The sequence below is a fragment of the Macrotis lagotis genome, chromosome X, assembly GCF_037893015.1.
Source record: "Macrotis lagotis isolate mMagLag1 chromosome X, bilby.v1.9.chrom.fasta, whole genome shotgun sequence".
NCBI classification, from domain to species: Eukaryota; Metazoa; Chordata; class Mammalia; order Peramelemorphia; family Peramelidae; genus Macrotis; species Macrotis lagotis.
The window spans coordinates 471902555-471923197 of NC_133666.1; the positions used below are offsets into that span (position 1 = coordinate 471902555).

Sequence of the window (20643 nt, forward strand, 5' to 3'; positions counted from 1 at the left end):
ATAGTAATAATAGTAGGGGTGGCTAGGTGGCCGACAGAGCATTGGCCCTTGAGCCAGGAGCACCTGGGTCCAAATCCGGCCTCAGACACCCAACAATTACCCTGCTATGCAGCCCCAGGCAGGCCACCCAGCCCCATTTGCCCTGCACCCCCCTCAAATAATAATAATTAAAAAATGTGTTTGAGTGTTTGTTCCAACACCAACAACTCTGTCACGGGTGGATCACATTCTTTATGGCAAGTCCATCGTAAAAGTTACTACTATATTTTTCCACCTTTGCCATTGCTGATCGCAACTCCCTCCTTTCTTATTTCTCCACTACTGTGTACTATATTTTCTCTCTCCTTTCACTCTGACTCTGCTGTAGGGTAGCTGAGTGGCGCAGCAGACACATCCCCGGCTCTGGGGCCAAGAGACCCTGAGCCCCCATACCACCCCTTAGGCCCAGAATCCACCTGGCCCTATGGTCCAGGACAGGCCATCCAATCCCAGCCCCTTGCAAGAAGTAAAAAAGAAAATGTGTTATATCTGACCATTCTGTCCCCATGGTCCATCCTCTCCTCCATCACTCACATCACCCCGATTCCCCTTGTCCCCCCCACTTCTTACTCCAGATGTCTATACCCCATTGAGGGTATATGCTGTTTCCTCTTCTAACCACCTCTGATGAGAGTGAAGATTCTCTCATTCCCCCTTGCCTTCCCTCCTTCCATATCATTGCAATAGCTCATTGTAATAAAGAAAAATCTTATTATATGAAATATCTTGGCCTATTCCCCCTTTCCTTTTTCTTTCTCCCATTACATTTCCTTTTTTTTCCTATTGACTCCATTTTTACACCATATTTTATCTTCAAATTCAGCTTTCCCCTGTGCTTCAACTATAAAAGCTCCTTCTACCTGCTCTATTAACTTAGAAGGTTCATATGAGTATTACCAGTGTCATTTTTCTATGCAGGAATACATGCAGTTCATCATCATTAAATCCCTCATATTTTCCCCTTCTCCTCTAATCTCTATGCTTCACCTGGATCCTCTATCTGAAGATCAAACCTTTTGTTCACCTCTGGCCATTCCAACAGGAACATTTGAAATTCCCCTGGTTCATTGAAAGTCCATCTTTTTCCATGGAAGAGGACATTCAGCCTTGCTGGGTAGTTCATTCTTGGCTGCATTCTAAGCTCTTTTGCCTTCCGGTATATTGTATTCCAATCCCTACGAGCTTCCAGTGTAGTTGCTGCTAAGTCCTGTGTGATCTTGACTGCAGCTCCACGGTATTTGAGTTGTGTCCTTCTGGCTGCTTGTGATATTTTCTCTTTGACTTGGGAGTTCTGGAACTTGGCTTTAATATTCCTAGAGGTTGGTTTTTTGGAATCTCTTTCTCGGGGGGGGGGGGGGATCAGTGGATTCTCTCCATTTCTGTTTTGCCCTCTGCTTCTAGAATATCAGGGCAATTTTCTTGTAGTAATTCTTTGAAGATGATGTCAAGGCTCTTTTCCTGATCATGACTTTCAGGTATTCCAGTAATTTTTATATTATCTTTCCTAAGTCTGTTTTCCTTATCAGTTGTTTTTTCAATGAGTTATTTCACATTTTCTTCTAGTTTTTCATTTTTTTGGTTTTGAAATATTGATTCATGATTTCTGGTAAATTCATCAATCTCCCTGAGTTCTATTCTTTGTCTGAAAGATTTGTTCTCCTCAGAGAGTTTTCTTACCTCTTTCCATCTGGCCAGTTTTGTTTTTTTAAAGCATTCTTCTCAATAACTTTTTGAACTGTTTTATCTTGACCTATGCTGTTTTTTAGCATGCTATTTTCTTCAGCATTTTTTTGGATTTCCTTGACTAAGCTGCTGACTTCATTTTCATGTTTTTCCTGCATCTCTCTCATTTCTCTTCCCAGTCTTTCTTCTAACTTCCTCATTTGATTTTCAAAGTCTTTTTTGAGCTCTGTCATAGCCTGAACCCAATTTCTGTTTTTCTTGGTGTCTTTAGATGCAGGAGCTTGTGCTTCCTCATCTTCAGACTTAGTGTTTTGATCCTTTTTGGGCTCATTTGTAAAATATTTCTAAATTTCTCAATTTTCCCAGCCTTAGCCTGTTTTTCGGATGCTTCCTGAGCTTTTGGGACACTCCTACAGGGGTCTCAGTGTGTGAGGCTCTGTCCTCCCTCCTGGTCTGTGAATGACTATAAGCGCCCCCCTCTGCCATGGGGCTGAGGTGAGGGGGCCCTGCTGTTCTGTGGGGGGGCCTAGACTGTGATCAGGATCTGAATGTGGTCAGAGCCCCAGAGTCCTGTTTCAGGGGCAGAGGACAGAGCTCACAGTCTCTCTTCACTCCCCTCCCTCAGCTCAATGGGCTCATGCCCTGGGGGCTCCTGCTTACCAGCTCTGCCTGCTTCTGTTTTCCTGGATCTGGGCTGTGCTGGCCAAGCTGCTCCCTGTGTGCCCTGAGGGCTGGGCTCCATATGCTCACTCTTGCAGATTTCCCCCAGCTGTTCCCCCAGTTTGTGCCCTGTGCTCCCCGGGGTGTAGCTCAGGAGACTCCCTCACTCCTGTGAGCCGTGGCTCCCAGCGCCCTGGGGCTGCCTCCAGGAGGCTGAAGTTCTTTTGCTCTGGTAGGCCACCCCTTCAGCGGGCTGCCCCTCCGACCCCAGGGAGCAGAGCCTTTCTGCTCTTTTTCGGGTTACCTTGAGTAGGAGAACTACCTCATTGGGTCCCCCTGTGGGTTCTGTCTCTAGAAAATTTAGTTAGAGTCCTTAGCTTATGAATTTTATCAGAGAGCGCCTAAGAAGTGATCCTTTCTTGTTGTCATCTTGGCTCCGCCCCCTCATGACATAAGATGTTAGGTTCTTGTCACATAGTATGTTTAGATTTGAATCCAGATCTTTTTGATTCTTTTAAGACCAAGCTATCTTTTTTTTGCAAGGCTTAGGTGACTTGTCCAAGGTCACACAACTAGGTAATTATTAAGTGTCTGAGCCGGATTTGAACTCAGGTAGTCCTGACTCCAGGGCCGGTGCTCTATCTACTGCGCCACCTCGCTGCTCTCAAACTATCTTTTTTAATCAACATTTTTTTTTCAATTAACATTTATTTTCTTTTCTAATCCCCTCATAACTCCAAAGTAAATAGAAAATGGGAAGAGTAAAAGATCTTATAACAAACATAAAGAATGAAGCAAAATAGATTCCCATTTTGATTATGTCCAGAAAAGTGTCTCATTCCATATTTAGTCTTTTTCGTTTTTCATCAGAAACTGGGTAGCATTCTTTTTCCTTGTTCCTATGTAGTCATACCTCTTTATTTCACTGATCTGTTCTTAAATCTATCAAAATTGTTTGTTTTAAATTGATATTTCAATATAAATTGTTCACTGGGTTCTGCTCCCTTAACTCTCTGCATCAGATGCCATATAAATTGTCCCAGGTATCTAAGGAATTCTCCCCTTGGTAATTTATTTTTAGGTGGGGAGGGAGAAGATTGAGTCAATCCAGGTTCAGTGACTTGCCCATGGTCAGACAGTAAGTGTCAAGTATCTGAAACTGAATTTCAACTCAGATCCTCCTAACTCCAGGGTTGGTGCTCTATTGTGCCATCTAGGTGCCCCCTGTTATTTCTTACAGTAGCAGAATTGTATTCCATTACATTCATATTCCATAATCTGCTTAGCCATTACCCAATTGATGTAGTTATTTAGTTCATTTGTTCATTTGTCTTTCTTTTTTTGATAGTTTGTTTTATTTAATTTATATAGTTACAATAATGTTGTGAAAGTTAATATATACCCTTCTCCTCCCCCCCAAAAAAACGATAGTGAAAACTCATGAATAGTGAGAGAGAAAAAAAGTGTACTTTAGTCTGTTCGGTTTTCAGTGGCTCTGTCTCTGGGATGAGTTGCTTTCTTTATAAGTCCACCAGAGGGGGCGGCTAGGTGGCGCAGTGGATAAAGCACTGACCCTGGAGTCAGGAGTACCTGGGTTCAAATCCGGTCTTAGCTGTGTGGCATCTAAGTACCCTCTCCTATGATCTTCCCTCTCTTCTGTTCCCTCCTCCCCCATTTCCCCTTATCCCATCCTTTTCCTTTCATATTTCTCTAGGGTAAGATAGATTTCTATACCCTATTTAGTGTGTATGTTATTACCTCTCTGAGCCATTTCTGATAAGAATGCAGGTTCACTCATTCCCCCCTCACCTTCCCCTGTTCCACTCCATTGCAAAAGCTTTTTCTTGACTTTTAAGTGAAATATCTTAGCCCTCTTCTTCTCCTTTCCCTTCCAGTACTTTCCTTTATCACCCATTGACTCCATCTTTATACCATATTATTATATTCACCTCCCTCCTGTGCCTTGTCTATATATATATACTCCTTCTAACTGCTCATGTAAATGAGAAGGTTCATATGAGTTATCAGTATCTTCGTCCCATGCAGGAATGCAAATAGTTCAACATCATAAGTTCCTCATACTTAGTCTTCTCGTTGACCCCCCTCTATGCTTCACCTCAGTCCTGTATTTGGAGACCAAGCTTTCTGTTCAGCTGTAGTCTTTCAACAGGAAAGTTTGAAAGTCCCCTGTTTCATTGAAAGAGGATGTTCAGTTTTTCTGGGTAGTTGATTCTCATTCAGAATTGATTCATGTAAGTGTTTCCAGGCTTTCCTGAAGTCCACCCATTCATGATTTCTTACAGAATATCAGTTACTCCATCACATTTGTCTGCCACAATTTGTTTAGCCATTCCTCAATTGATGAACCTTCCTTCAATTTCCAAATCTTTGCCATTACAAAAAAAGCTGCCATTAATTTTTTTGTACATGTGAATCTTTTCCCCTTTTTAATGGGTTTTTTTTTGAATACAGATTAGGCAGTGGTATTGCTGCATCAGCGGGTATGTGCAGTTTTATAGCCCTTTGGACATAGTTCCAAATTACTCTTCAGAATGGTTGGATCAGTTCACAACTCCACTAACAGCCAATTAATTGGTTTCCCAGTTTTCCTATATCCCCTCCAATACTTATCATTTTTCTTTTCTGTCATATTAGCCAATGTGATAGGTGTGAGCTGGTACCTCAGAGTTGTTTTAATTTGTATTTCTCTAATAATGATTTAGAACTTTTAGACTATTGATGTTTTAATTTCTTCATCTGAAAAGGCTTGTTCATATTGAGGAATGACTTGTATTCTTATAAATTTGACTCAGTCCTTTATATTTTTATTTTTATACATATACATGTGTGTATGTCTGTATATATATGTGTATATGTATATGGAGAGAGAGAAACTCAGTTCTCTGTATGTTAGAAACGAAATGAAGTCTTATCAGCTGGCTACGACAATTGTTCTCCAATTTCTGCTTTCCTTGGTTATATTAGTTTTGTTAAACCTTTCTTTCTAGCCTTATTTTACATTATTTCCTTTCTTACCAAACAGACTGCTTCTTTGCTTCTCATATAAGACATTTCTATTTCCTAGTTCTATATCTTTTGCACATTGAACATCTCTCAAGTCTGAATAATACTCCTTCCTCACCTTGGCCTCACAGAATTCCTCACTTCTTGCAAGATTAAGCGCAAGCTTAATTAATATTCTATATGATACAATTACACTTGTATTTATTTTGTATTCTTCTCTTAACTATTTATCCCATTATATACATTTATATTTACATAGATAGCAACATACAGTGGACCAAAGGTGTCAGAATTCTGCCTGAGGGCCACAAGCTGCTCATAACACTTCCAAACATGGCCAACCCAGATTAAAATTTAATTGGGAAATATTTAATAATAAAACATAATGAAAATAAAAAGCATAATGATACTACATTTTCATACTAAGTCAATATGTGGCCCACAGTATGTGTAGATTAGTGGTGCCCATTTCTGTTTGTCTAACACAGTCTTAGACCGCTGACTATACTTTCTAGTCCAGCTGTCTCTTCCTGCAGTCAACAGTCCGGGAAGTCATTCCAGTGGGGAAGGACCTTGCTATCCCACCGATTGCTGTTTGCTTCCTTCAGAGCAGGCTGCTAAGCTTAGCTGGAACAGCAAAACCTCCTAAGGGCTCTAGAGAGAACAGAGGCTATGAGGGCTGGCAAAGGCAACCATAGCCATCACCACCTCCTGTCTCCAACCTTGATGGAGAAAGCTTGGAGCTTTGCCCCTCATACCAGTGGCCTAGTTTCCAGCTTAGGTCTGCAGCCCTCGGTGAGAGGAACTGTCCTAATGGAAAAGGGAGCCACCTTCCAACACCTGTTCATTAATGAGCATGTAAACCTGAGAGCCCTGGGAACACTTCCAGATCATTGCGGGAGATGAGCCTGGCAGCTACCTTCCCTACTTGGGAGTCACAGCCATCAAATAACAATCACTTAGAAATACCAAGTGATTGAGTGTCAGAAATGAATAATGAATATAATTTTATCAGTGGAAACAGCATTAGTGAAGATCAGTTATTATTTGCTTTGTGGTTATGTTCTAAATAAGGATCAGGAGACCTTCCATTTGACTTACAGCTGAAGTCTTATATTCGTTTTCTTCTTGAGACCAGGGAGTAACTTGCTTTTCTCTTTGTATACTTCACCCTTACTGTAGTGCTTTGTACATGATGAGCACTTAATAAATACTTTTTTCAGTTATTCATAGAATATATTGTCTTTTGTAATAGAATATCTTGCTCCTTCGGAATAAGATGTTCTAAATTTTTTGTGTTTATATCTATCCTGGCAACTGTAATAATGCCTGACATATAGGGAGTGGTAAATAAATGCTTGTTGATTGATTCTAGTAGAGTCTTCTAAGTGGTTGGTTAAGTATTTCAAGCATTTCTGGAAAAACTGTTGAAATCTTTCTCTGCCTTTTATCAGTTCCTCAGAAATGAACAAAAAAATTGTTTTCATGTTGTTCCCTTGTAGATTGATTTCCAAAGACCATCATTTGAAGAAGAAAGAAGCCTTTTAGAAAATGAGAAGTTAATATCATTTAGAAGCTTGGAAGACTCTTCTGGTATAGTATAATATACCATTGAACATTTTGACCTTGTTATAACTAGCTTCTTCAGATTTTAGCCTTTTGTTCATATTTATAGCCAGTATGACATCACAGAATCTCAGAATAGGAAATAACCTCAAAAACTGGCTGGTACAGCTAAAATCCTCTCAGGAATCTTCTTACCAACCTCACTTAAGGTGGTCATTTGCCCTTTGAATTGAAATGTCAAAAGGAAATCCACTTTAATAACAAACTTCACTGTGGCTTATTGCATTTTCCTTTGAATTTGTTTTTGACTTATGCTAGAAACATTAATTAAGGAGCAGAAATCTTGTCCACAGAAGTGGGTTTTTTTTGTATTACTACTAATAATATTGACAGCTTGGTGATAAAGTGGAGATAGAATGCTGGAAGACTCACCGGTGTGTTCAAATCTTGCTCATTAGCTATGTGACCCTGGTTAAGTCACTTAGTCCTGTTTGCTCAGTTTCTACGTCTGTAAAATTTTGTCAAGAAAACTCCAAAATAGTGCCATGAAAAGTTGGACATGACTGAACTAAAACAACAACGCTAATCATGTGATTTCACATTGCAAACAGCTGTGTATTATATATAAATATAATAAATATAATAAATAAATATAAATATAATAAATATAATAAATAAAATAAATATAAATAAATATAAATAAATAAAAAAATAAATATAATACACACACATAGAAATCATCCAAATGACTGCTCAGGAGGTTATAGCACTAAAAATGTCATCTTGATTTCTTTTCCTTAAACTTTTTCTTCAAGCATAATGTTCTTATTCCCATTTCTGGGAAATACTATTATTATGAGATTTATTGATCTAGATTTATATTTTAGATTAGTCACATTTTAGCTGTACCATTTGTCTTTTTAAATTATGGATATTCTTTCATTTTATTTTAGTGGTTTATTGATTTCTTGGCTTCACTATATTTGCTTTTTTGTTGCTTCCAAAGTATTTCTTTCTCTCATAATGGCCAGCTCATTTCTTCTATTCTTCTGTATATCAGTTTTCTTTTCTAGTTTATTTTTCAGCATTTTATAAGATATTATTGCTGTTGTTCTGCCATGAATTTTTCAGTAGTCATATCTTGTAATTGATGTAGCAGATATTATTGTGTTTAGATTTTCTTTGCTTTGCCTCACTATCTTTTCAGTTTGTTTCTTTTTAATGTTATTTAATTTCATTTTTTCCAATTACATGTAAAAATAGTTTTCAACATTTATCTTTTTTAAGCTTTTGAATTCTGCATTTTTCCACTTCCTTCCCTTTTCTCCCCCACCTCCCTATGACAGATGGAAATAAATATAAGTGAGTATTCTAGTTGTTATGTATTCCACAATTTATTGCGATTTCTATTTCAAATGCCCTTTACTATAAAATAATTACTTAAATATATGAACTCTAGGTTAAAATAAACTTAGAATTAGAATTCTACACTAGATACAATGAGAGTCTCTAGAATAGCAATGAACTAGATTTGGAGTTAGGTGGACCTGTTAATTCAACAACCTCATTGAGTTTGAGGGTTTTAAAATTGTTTTACCAGTTATATTTGCTTTGATTTGATACTAGTTTTGGATGGTGCTGTAATAATAGGTTCCCTTAGTTTTTTTTCTTTCCCTGTGTAATATAATATCACCCTGTAATGCCTAGTAATATAATAATAATAATAATAATGACAGCTGATGGCCATCACTCATGGCCCTCATCATCTTCTGCCTACATTATTGCAATAGCCTGCATCAAGTCTTTTCCCTCAATCTAAGCCATCCTTCATTCAGCCACAGAAGTGGTTTTCCTAAAATGCAGATCCAGTCATTTCACTTCCCTACTCAGTAAACTCCAGTGGTTCTTACTTCTAGTATCAAATACAAAATGCTCTGTTTGACATTCAAAACCTTTCAAAACCTACTCTCTTACCTTTCTAGACTTACTTTTTAGACAGTACTTACTTAACCTTTCTAAACTTCTGGCATTGTCGTCCTGGCTGTTCCCAAACAACATATTCTTTCTCTCAAGTATGAGCTGTCCCTCCTTCTCTCTGCTTACTGACTTCCGAGAGTTTTTTTGAAAAGTCCTGACTAACATCTGTTCTTTTACTAGAAACCTTAAGTATCCCATCTTAATTCCAGTGCCTTTCCTTTTTTTTTTTTTTTTGGCTCAGTAGTGAGGTTAAGTGAATCAGCCCAAGGTCACACAGCTAGGTAATTATTAAGGGTCTGAGTCTGGATTTGAACTTAGGCGGGTCCTCCTGACTCCAGGGCTGGTGCTCTTTCCATTGCTCCATCTAGTTGCCCCTCTTTTATTTATTTCTCATTTATCCTATATATAACTTGCTTTGTTTGTTATTTGTTTTCATGTTGTTTCCTCTTTTAGCTCCTTGAAGGTAGGGATTGTTTTCTGCCTTTTTTTGGATCCCAGTGCTTAGTACATTGTCTGGCATATAGTAGGTTCTAAATGGTCAGTTTCTCCTTGTTATTGAAGAAGAGCAAAATGACATTACTGATGACAAATTGCAGTGTGTCTGACTGTAGCAGATCAGACCAATATGAGCTTGGAATGCTCTACCACATTTTGGGCACAAATAGTCCATGTAAATACTTGGAGCAAGTATTCTAAACTTACAGACATTATGGTTCCTTTGAGCTGCTTCAATTCTGCCTTATTCATAAAGTGCAGCACTTTCATTGATGAGGGCATGCCATGCTAGGTGGTCCTGTGCTAGTGTCTCCCATGCTGTGCAATCAGTTCTATAATTCTTCAATATGACCTTAAATGTTACTCAGTATCACTGCTTCTTGACCCCCTTGTGAGTGCTTGCCCTGTGTGAGTTCTCCATAAAATAGTGTTTTTGACAAGCATATGTCTAGCATTCTAACAACACGTCCAATTCATCATGGTCCATCTGTAGTAATGTTGGAATTCTTGGCAGTTTAGCTTGAGAAGACCTCAGTGTCTGGTCTCTTCTCCTGCCAGGTGATCTTTCTAAGACAATTTAAATGGAAGCAATTCAGTTTCCTGACATGGTGCTGGTGGACTGTCCATGTTTCACAGGTATATAGCAATGAGGTCAGCACAACTGCTTTGTAGACGTTCAGTTTTGTAGTCAGGTTAATTTCTCCCACACTTCCTTTTGGAGCCTCCCAAATACTGAGCTAGGCACTGGCAGTGTGAGTGTCAATCTCATTGACAATGTATGCCTCCTTGAAAAGTACACTGCCAAGGTAAATGAACTTGTCCATACCCAAAATTTCTCCACACGGTTCTACGAATGGAAGTGTGGTGCTGGCTGATGGAGCAATTGTGTTTTCTTGGTGTTACTTGTTAGAGCAAAAATTAGCACAAGAAGCAGAGAATGATCCATATTTTTGTGGCATCTCAGCTTCTGAGATAGCATTGAGAGCACAATAATCTGCAGACAGAAGATCCTGCACCAGCATTTTCTCCACTTTGATCTTTGCTTGCAACCTTTTCAAATTGAAGAATTTGCCATTGGTGCAGTAGCTAACCTTGAGGCTGATGTTTTCAGTAGGTGCTCAATAAATGTTCATTAGAGAGATCATATTATTGTCCCTAATTTATAGATAGGAAACTGAGGTGAGAGGATAAGGAACTTGCTTAGGGTTATTACTGAGCTAACAAATGGCTAGCTGTAGATTCTTTGATTTGAACTCAAGTCTTTGTTGCTTCTAAGTTGAGCATTCTATCTAGGATAATACTCTAGTATGGTTACTCTCAACAATTTACTCTATCCAGTTTTGATTTTGGTTTAAAAGAAAAAAGAAAATAAACTAAGATGGTGGTTTGATTAGTTTTAATTTTATTTGTTGTTTCAGTTGTGTCTAATTCTTTGTGATCCCATTTGGGATTTTCTTGGCAAAGATAACTGGAGTAGTTTGCCATTTCCTTCTCCATTTCATTTTACAGATGAGAAAACTGAGGCAAGCAGTTAAATGCCTTGCCCAGGTTCACACAACTAGAGAGTGTCTGAGCCAGATTTGAACTTAGGTATTCCTGATTCCAAATATGTTGCTTTATTCACTATGACATGTAGCTGCTCACTTTTAGTTTAACATTTGTTAAATTACAGCCTTTAGTATTACAAATTAAGAATTACAATCTTAAGAATTATTTTTTCAGAGTCATAAATTTTTCTTCTGGCCATTCCCATCCTGAAATTCCTTCTTAAGGATTCAAATTCTTGGAATCACTTTGTTTTGTATTAAGTGGATAACCAGGACATTTTATGTCCTTCCTTGTCCTGCGGCTTGTCTTTTCTTTTTCTTTTTTTTCATACCTTTATCCAGATTTCTGTGGTGGATTGAAAATGGTTTGGCATTCTTGCTGTGTTTCTATGCCTTTTGAGGTATCTTCTATAAAATTAAAAATAATAATGTAGTATCTTCCTGGATTATCTTCAGATTCCTTGAACCTGGGGCATAATACTTTATTATAAAATTTGTAAAACATATTTATATATTACAAGATATATAAACTTTTATGTTATATATTATTGTATATTCTTAGGATTTGAAACTTAAAGAGACTACACGTAACAAGTTTAAGAAATAAGATGGACCTTATTGGATATATAATACATGACTCAAATTATTGTGTATACATACACAAATCTGTACATTAAAGTGAGCATTTTTAACGTTGGGGGACATAATCCATTGAAGCTTTTATTTCTTATGGCATTCTTGGAACCTCCTCATCTTTTTTTCAAATTACTTTTAATGAATTCTTATTACTTTATAGTTCTTTTACTTTATAGTTCTTTTGACTGAAAGGTAATTTTAGCCAGCCTTTTTCAAATTATCAATCTTGGCTAAGATTTTTAAGTATTCCATTTAATCCTTACAAACATTGTTGGTATTATAAGAAAATCATGATTTTCAAATTAATATAATTTCTTTTGATATTTTATTTTTCCAGTTGTATGTTATGAAAGTGTTCACCATTTGTTAACACATTTTTCTACTACCCTCTTTTCCTACCTCCTTCCCCTCTGCGGCAAAAAATTTAGTAAAAGTTGTACATTTGTGTTTTAACATGTTTATATATTAGTCATTTTTTTAATGAGGAATTAGGACTAAGGGAAAAGAAAGATAAGCATGGGATAGGAAGGAAAAACATAAGAGAAGTTTTTAAAAAGTGAATATAGTACCCATTCAGATACTGTGGTTTTTGTTGTTTTTTTTTCCTCTGGATGGGTCCATAACAGCTCTTCTAGTATTGTCTTAACTCTCTGAACTGCTGAGAGGAGCTGCATCCATCAGTTTGTCAACTGACAATGTTGTTGTTAATGTTTTCTTGGTTTTGCTCCCTTCACTCAACATCAGTTCCTGTAATTTTTTCCATGCTTTTCTAAAATCTGACCAGTCATGGTTTCTTATAGAAAGAACAGTTGTACTTCATAGCATTCATATATCCATAACTTGTTCAGCCTTTTCCCAATTATGGGAATCCCCTCAATTTCCAATTCTTTGCCATTACAAAAAGAATTGCTGTATTTTTGAACATGTGGGGCTTTTCCTAATTTTTATGATTTCTTTTGGATGTAGGCCTAGTATTGGTATTGCTGGGTCACAGGGTATGATCAGTTTTATTACTCCTTAGGCATAGTACCAAATTGCTCTCCAGAATGATTGGATTAGTTCACAATTCTATCCACAGTGCATTAATATCCCTATCTTCCCACAACCTCTGCAACATTTGATTGTTTATCCTTTTTGTCATCTAAGCCATGAGGAGTTATTTTAATTTGCATTTATTTAGTTAGTAATTATATGGAGCATTGATTATATATAGCTTTAATTTCTTCATTTGAAAACTGTTCATATCCTTTGACCAATTTTTTTTTATATTTTTTGTTTTGCAAGGCAATGGGATTAAGTGACTTGCCCAAAGTCACACAACTAGGTAATTATTAAATGTCAGAGGCTGGATTTGAACTCAGGTCCTTCTGACTCCAGGGCTGGTGCTCTATCTACTGTACCTCCTAACTGTCCTAACTGGAATTTGTCCATTCTTCATTTTGGAGAATGACTTTTAACCTTATAAACTTGATTCAGTTCTCTATATTTTAGAAATGAGACCTTTATCAGAACCTCTTGCCATGAAAATTGTTTCTAAGCTTTCTGTTTTCTTTCTAATCTTGGCTGTTTGGTTTTTATTAGTGCATAAGCTCTTTAATTTGATGTAGTCATTATCATCCAATTTGCAGTTTATAATGTACTCTGTTTCTTGTTTGGTCATAAATTTTTCCCCTTTCCATAAATCTGACAGATAAGGGTATTTTTTGATTGATTAATTATTTTATATCACCCTTTATTTCTAAATCCTATACCCATTTTTACCATATTTTGATATTGGGTGTGAGACCTTGTTTTTGCCATACTTTTTTCCAGCAGTTTTTGTCAAATAGTGAGTTCTTATCCCAGAAAGCTAATGTCTTTGGGTTTTTCAAAAGGTAGATTACTGTAGTCATTTACTCATTACCTATTCTAAAACACTATATTACTCTATTTCTTAACAAGTACGAGACAAGTTTTAATGACAGCTGCTTTATAGTATAGTTCTTAGTTCTGGTACAACTAGACCATCTTCCTTCGCTCCCCCCCCCCAATCAATTAGCCATTCCCAGACAACTCAAGGACCACCTGTGTTGTCCTGCTTGGTTCATGACTCCTAAAACTTTATGTAATTGTTGCATTGTCCTATATTATTGGGCTTATCCTGGGAAAACCACTCAAGCCCCCCAAGTTATTGCTTTGTGATCCACCTTCTTCTTCCCTCCCCCCTTAGGATTCATGCATATTATCTCTGCTTCCAGTTCAGCAAGATGGAGCAACTCTAGTTTGCAAATCTCTTCCTTGCAATGAAAATAATTAGCTAAACTGCAACTTGATTTCTGATACTCTTGTCTCTGGCCTGCTGTGTCTTGCCTAGCTTAGGGACTGGTTCAATAAAATTCTGTTAACTGTAATTGGTGACAGTGGTTCTATAAGGAAATTGTCATGGAAGAGGAAGCCTTGAGCTTTTCAGCATCAGGATTGAGACTGGTTCCTCTTAAGAACTTGCTCTAGGACCTCAATTCATCTATTTAGAGGACTCAAAGCTTCCAACTTTACCACTACTATCAGGTCCCGGCTTTGATAAGCCTACCTTTCATTGTATAGAGTGTTCCAGGGTCCCTGCTCTTGACTGAGATCACTCTGGATAAGGCTGTTTTTTTCTCCCCATTTTTCTGCATTGTTATTTCCCTTTACAATATACCTGTATTGTTTTTGCTTTTTTTAGTTAAAAGGTGTTGTTATTTTTTGATTTTATACTTTTAAAATAGGACAGATGTGTGTTAAAGGCTAAAGGGAAGTTACCCTCATTCCTGTTTACAAACATTCAGACTGAATATGTGCCTTTCAGATATATAAGAAATATGATCCTGCAAGCCTTTCATACTGGGATTGGATTGGTTTGACTAGTGATGACCCTAAGTTTTTTGTTTTGTTTTGTTTTTCTTTTTTTATTCTCATTTTGTACAAGTGTTTTTTTTTTACATTAATAAAATATTCTTGTTTAAGAGTAAACGAAATACTCCCCCCCCATAAATATAGACTTGCTTGAGTGATAAAGTGAAGGGGAGAGAAAAAAATTAAAATTAAAAAAAAAATAGTAACAATTGTAGGTATGGCCAGGTGGCACAATGGACGAAGCACCAGCCCTGGAGCCATGAGCACCCAAGCCCATATCCAGCCCCGTAGACCCAACAATCACCCAGGCATGTGACATGCAGGCCACCCTATCCCCACTGCTATGCAAAAACCAAAAAGAAGAAAAAAAAAAGACCCAAAATAAAATAAAATAGTAATGATAGTAGGGGTGGCTGGGTGGCAGACAGAGCATTGGCCCTTGAGCCAGGAGCACCTGGGTCCGAATCTGGCCCCAGACACCCAAAGATCACTCTGTTCTGTGGCCCCAGGCAGGCCACCCAGCCCCATTTGCCCTGCACCCTCCCCTAAATAATAATAACAAAAAATGTGTGTCACTCTTTGTTCCAACACCAACAACTCCGTCATGGGTGGATCACATTCTTTATGGTAAGTCAATCGCAAAAGTTACTTCCATATTTTTCCAACCTTGCCATTGCTGATCGCAACTCCCTTCTTATTTCTCCACTAGCATGTACTATATTTTCTCTTTCCTTTCACTCTGACTCTGCTGTAGGGTCGCTGAGTGGTGCAGGAGACAGATCCCTGGTCCTGGGGCCAAGAGGCCCTGAGCCTGCATACCACCCCTTAGGCACAGAATCCACCTGGCCCTATGGTCCTGGACAGGTCTTCCAATCCCAGCCCCTTGCAAGAAGTAAAAAAGAAAATGTGCTATATCGGAACACTCTCCCCCCATGGTCCATCCTCTCCTCCTTTATTCACATCCCCACCCCTTCCCCCGCTCCCCCCTCTTTTCTTCTTACTCCAGATGTCTATACCCCATTGAGTATATTTGCTGTTTCCTCACCTAGCCACCTCTGATGACAGCAAAGGTTCCCTCGTTCCCCCCTTGCCTCCCCCCCTTCCATATCATTGCAATAGCTCATTGTAATAAAGAAAAATCTTATTATATGAAATATCTTGGCCTATTCCCCCTTTCCTTTTTCTTTCTCCCATCACATTTCCCTTTTTTTCTATTAACTCCATTTTTACACCATATTTTATCTTCAAATTCAGCTTTCTCCTGTTCTTCAACTACAAAAACTCCCTCTACCTGCTCTATTAACTGAGAAGGTTTATATGAGTATTACCAGTGTCATTTTTCTATACAGGAATACACGCAGTTCATCATCATTAAGTCCCTCATATTTTCCCCCTCTCCTCCACTCTCTATGCTTCACCTGAGTCCTGCATCAGAAGATCAAACCTTCTGTTCAGCTCTGGCCAATCCAACAGGAACATTTGAAATTCCCCTGGTTCATTGAAAGTCCATCTTTGTCCCTGGAAGAGGACATTCAGCCTTGCTGGGTAGTTCATTCTTGGCTGCATTCTAAGCTCTTTTGCCTTCTGGTATATTATATTCCAAGCCCTACCAGCTTCCAGTGTAGTTGCTGCTAAGTCCTGTGTGATCTTGACTGCAGCTCCACGGTATTTGAGTTGTGTCCTTCTGGCTGCTTGTGATATTTTCTCTTTGACTTGGGAGTTCTGGAACTTGGCTTTAATATTCCTAGGGGTTGGTTTTTTGGGATCTCTTTCTCGGGGGGGGGGGGATCAGTGGATTCTCTCCATTTCTGTTTTGCCCTCTTCTTGTAGAATATCAGGGCAATTTTCTTGTAGTAATTCTTTGAAGATGATGTCAAGGCTCTTTTCCTGATCATGACTTTCAGGTATTCCAGTAATTTTTATATTATCTTTCCTAAGGCTGTTTTCCATATCAGTTGTTTTTTCAATGAGATATTTCACATTTTCTTCTAGTTTTTCATTTTTTTGGTTTTGAAATATTGATTCATGATTTCTGGTAAATTCATCAATCTCCCTGAGTTCTATTCTTTGTCTGAAAGATTTGTTCTCCTCAGAGAGTTTTCTTACCTCTTTCCATCTGGCCAGTTTTGTTTTTTTAAAGCATTCTTCTCAATAACTTTTTGAACTGTTTTATCTTGACCTAAGCTGTTTTTTAGCGTGCTATTTCCTTCAGCATTTTTTTGGATTTCCTTGACTAAGCTGCTGACTTCATTTTCATGTTTTTCCTGCATCTCTCTCCTTTCTTTTCCCAGTTTTTCTTCCAACTTCCTCATTTGATTTTCAAAGTCTTTTTTGAGCTCTGTCATATCCTGAGCCCAATTTTTGTTTTTCTTGGAGTCTTTAGATGCAGGAGCTTGTGCTTCCTCATCTTTAGACTGAGTATTTTGATCCTTCGGCTCATTTGCAAAATATTTCTCAATGGTCTTCTCTTATTTCTCTGCTTGCTCATTTTCCCAGCCTGGGCCTGGTTTTGGGGTGCTTCCTGAGCTTTTGGGACACTCCCACAAGGGTCTCAATGTGTGAGGCTCTGTCCTCCCTCCTGGTCTGTGAATGACCATATGTGCCCCCCTTTGCCACGGGGCTGAGGTGGGGGGGCCCTGCTGTTCTGTGGGGGGGATCCTAGACTGGGATCAGGATCTGAATGTGGTCAGAGCCCCAGAGTCCTGTTCCAGAGGCAGAGGACAGAGCTCACAGTCTCTCTTCACTCCCCTCCCTCAGCTCAATGGGCTCATGCCTGGAGGCTCCTGCTTATGGGCTCTGCCTGCTTCTGTTTCCTGGATCTGGGCTGAGGTGGCTTGGTGTGTGGCCTGAGGGTTGGGCTCCAAGTGCTAACTCTGGCAGAGGTTCCCCGCTGTTACTGCACTTTGTGCCCCACTTTGTGCCCGGTGCTCCCCCGGGGTGTAGCTCCGAAGACTCCCCCGCTGCTGTGACCCGTGGCTCCCAGCGCCCTGGGGCTGCCTCCGGGAGGCTGAAGTTCTTTCACTCTGGTGGCCCACCCCTCTGGCAGGCCGCCCCTCCGACCCCGGGGAGCAGAGCCTTTCTGCTCTTTTCCACGTTACCTTGAGTAGGAGAGCTGCCTCACTGGGTCCCCCTGTGGGTTCTGTGTCTTGAAAATTTAGTTACAGTCCTTAGCTTATGAGTTTTATTATCAGAGAGAGCCTAAGACTGGATCCTTTCTTGTTGCCATCTTGGCTCCGCCCCTCCTTTGTTTTGTTTTTTTAAGCATGAAAGGGAATTTTTGTATTCTTGAGAATACTTGTAACCACCAATGCAGGAGTCACTGAAGAGAGAGAACTTGAATTTGAGAGAGTGAGATGGGAGTAATGACTGTAGAGAAAAGCTGTCATAGGAGATGGGAAGGAATTGAATCAAGAGAACAAGTAGAGGGGTTGGTCTAATGGAAAGGAAGTTATATCTCTTTATCAGTGATCAGAATAAATGAGAGAATGAGTTATGATGTGAAGAATGGGCAGGTGAGGGGAATGTAGAGGATGGGAAAAACAGGTAGAACATGGTAGATAGTCTCGATTTTCTCAGTAAGGAAAGGTCTTCAGTTGTAGAGAAGAGAAAAAGGAGCTCCTAGAAGAGAAAAGTAAGGGTTTGGAACCGACCCTAAGTTTTGATAAGATCAAATTAGAGTATTTAAAGCAGAAACTGCTATTGAGGAAATACAGCTTTTTGGGTCCAACAGCTATAATAAATGGCACTATTTTTATCAACTTGGCAGATGATGTAGTATTGCAGCACTATTTACATTTGTATTGTATTTCTCTTATTTGATAATTTGAAATTCTGAGAAAGTGATTATGCTTTTGGAATGATCTGTTCATATCTTTAGACCATTGGGGTATGGGTATTTGTGTGAATTTCTGTATGCATATAATATTTTAGATATGCTTCAACTTAGGAGTTTTGTTGTTTTTCTTTATTATCTCAGTTATAGTTTTGGTGGTGTACTTTTTTTTTCTTTAGTTGGTTCTGCTTATTGTCTCTTAAGTATGTTAAGGTTAAAAATTTTCTCCATCATTGATTTTATTTACATTTTGTTCTGTTTCTAAATTCTCTTCTTTATTGTTGTTTTACTTAAAATTTGATCCTTGATAGAACTGACATATTTTGGAATTTGGCAGGATCAGTTGTAGAAATAGTTTCTGTTGATAGTTTTGCTTGCTTGTGTAAGTTTTTGTATGATTTGTTTTTATAAAACTCCATTAATATTACGTTGAGTCCATAATTTAATTTGAGAAGTATTGTAATTTTTTTACTTTATTAAACATATAATCATAGATAAATCCCTCCAATCATACTTTTATTTTGACCAAAACTGCTTAAGTTGTCTTTATGGAAGTTTTCTTTGTGGGTTAATCTTGTAGTCTTTAGTTTTTTCTCTTTTTTTTAGTATTTAAAGTGGTTTTCTTTCACTGTTTCATGAATTTTATTTGCATCATTTAAAATGAAAATAAACTTTATACCCACTTACCTTGATAAATTTTTTATCCAACTTTCTTGTCTTATGTTTTCTTGCTGTATAATCATGTCCTCTGTAAAAATAATTTAAGTTTACTATTACTAATGTGGAAATAGCAACCCATCTGTCATTGAGGAAATTTCCAATTCTTAGGCTTAATTTCAAGAAAATCTCAAATTAGTTGCTATATTTTATTTGCATTCCTTTATTATAAGATTATTTAATAGCTTTCATATTGCTTCTTATTTAACTATTTTCTACTAGTGATCTATTCTTGAATTCCTGGGATAAATTCCACTTGATCACGGTGAATATTTTTGACAGTTTTTCTGAAAGATGAGATGTAAAATAAGTTTCTTACGCCACTGAGAAAGATTAAACTGAACATATTTCTCATGAAAATAAACTTTACATCTTTAAGAACTTCTAAAACATGTCTCTTTTTTGCATTATCATAAGATGAAGACATTGATGATGAAGAGTTTTATGATGACCATTTGGAAGCATATTTTCAACAGTTAGCATTCCCAGAAATGCTAAGAGAAGATCAAGAACAACAGGAATTTCCAGAATCTAGCCCAGCTTTTAGGATATCAAATGATCATCCCAGCCAGGTATATCTAAATCAGACTTCTTGTTTTATATTATATTACTATTTTCTCTAGGTTCTTAACAGGTTAAAACAATTGTCTCTTTTTTTTAATCTTAATTTCCTACCATATTCTTTTTTTAATATTTTATTTTTCCATTTACATGTTATGAAAATTTTTCAACATTCATCTACATGCATATACATATTTTTAAGTTACATAATTTTCTTTTTTTTTTTTTTGCAAGGCAGTGGGGTTAATTGATTGTCCAAGGTCACACAGCTAGGTAATTATTAAGTGTCTGAGGCTGCATTTGAACTCAGGTCCTCCTGATTCCAGGGCTGGTGCTCTATCCATTGAGCCACCTAGCTGTCCCCCATAATTTTTTTTCTACCCTCCCTTACCACTCTCTTCCCTTGATGGTGAATAGTCACCTGAATGTTGTCCATACACATTTGTGTTTAATGTTTACAGATTAGTTATTTCCATTATGACTAATTAGGATTAAGGGAAAAGAAAGGAAATCATGAGATAGAAATACATAAGAGAAATCTTTAAAAAAGTGAAGGTAGTGTTCATTCCGATTCTATAGGATTTTTTTGCTTTGGTTTTCTTCCTCTGGATGGGGATAGCATTGTCCTTAGCTGGTCTCCCTGGGTTATCTCTCTGAACTGCTTCCATAAGAGGTTGATCATCTCACAGTGTTGTTGATAATTTGACCATGCTTCTCTAGAAGTTTCTTATAGAACAATAGTGTTCCCATGACATTTATATACCATAATTTGTTTAGCCATTCCCCAATGAGGGGATGATCGTCCCCCTCAATTTATAATCCTTTGCCTCTACAAAAAAGAGCTCCTATTAATATTTTGAATCATGTAGGACTTTTCTCATTTTTTTATGATTTCTTCTGGATATAGGTCCATTATTGGTATAGCTAGGTGAAAGTATGATCAGCTTTATTGCTCTTTGGGCATAGTTCATAGTTCTCCAAAATGGTTGGATCTGTTCACAACTCACTAACAATGCATTAGTGTCCCAATTC

The 20643-nt window shown here is 37.9% G+C and overlaps 1 protein-coding gene across 1 annotated transcript in view; it reads left to right on the plus strand.

Moving 5' to 3' along the window:
- Window positions 1-20643, plus strand: part of CEP192 (centrosomal protein 192) — a 160271-nt gene that overhangs the window by 45252 nt on the left and 94376 nt on the right. The window contains exons 16-17 of the mRNA XM_074202081.1: window positions 6909-6999; window positions 19468-19622. Of these exons, the coding sequence (XP_074058182.1) occupies window positions 6909-6999; window positions 19468-19622 (246 nt within the window). The remainder of the gene's footprint in view (window positions 1-6908; window positions 7000-19467; window positions 19623-20643) is intronic.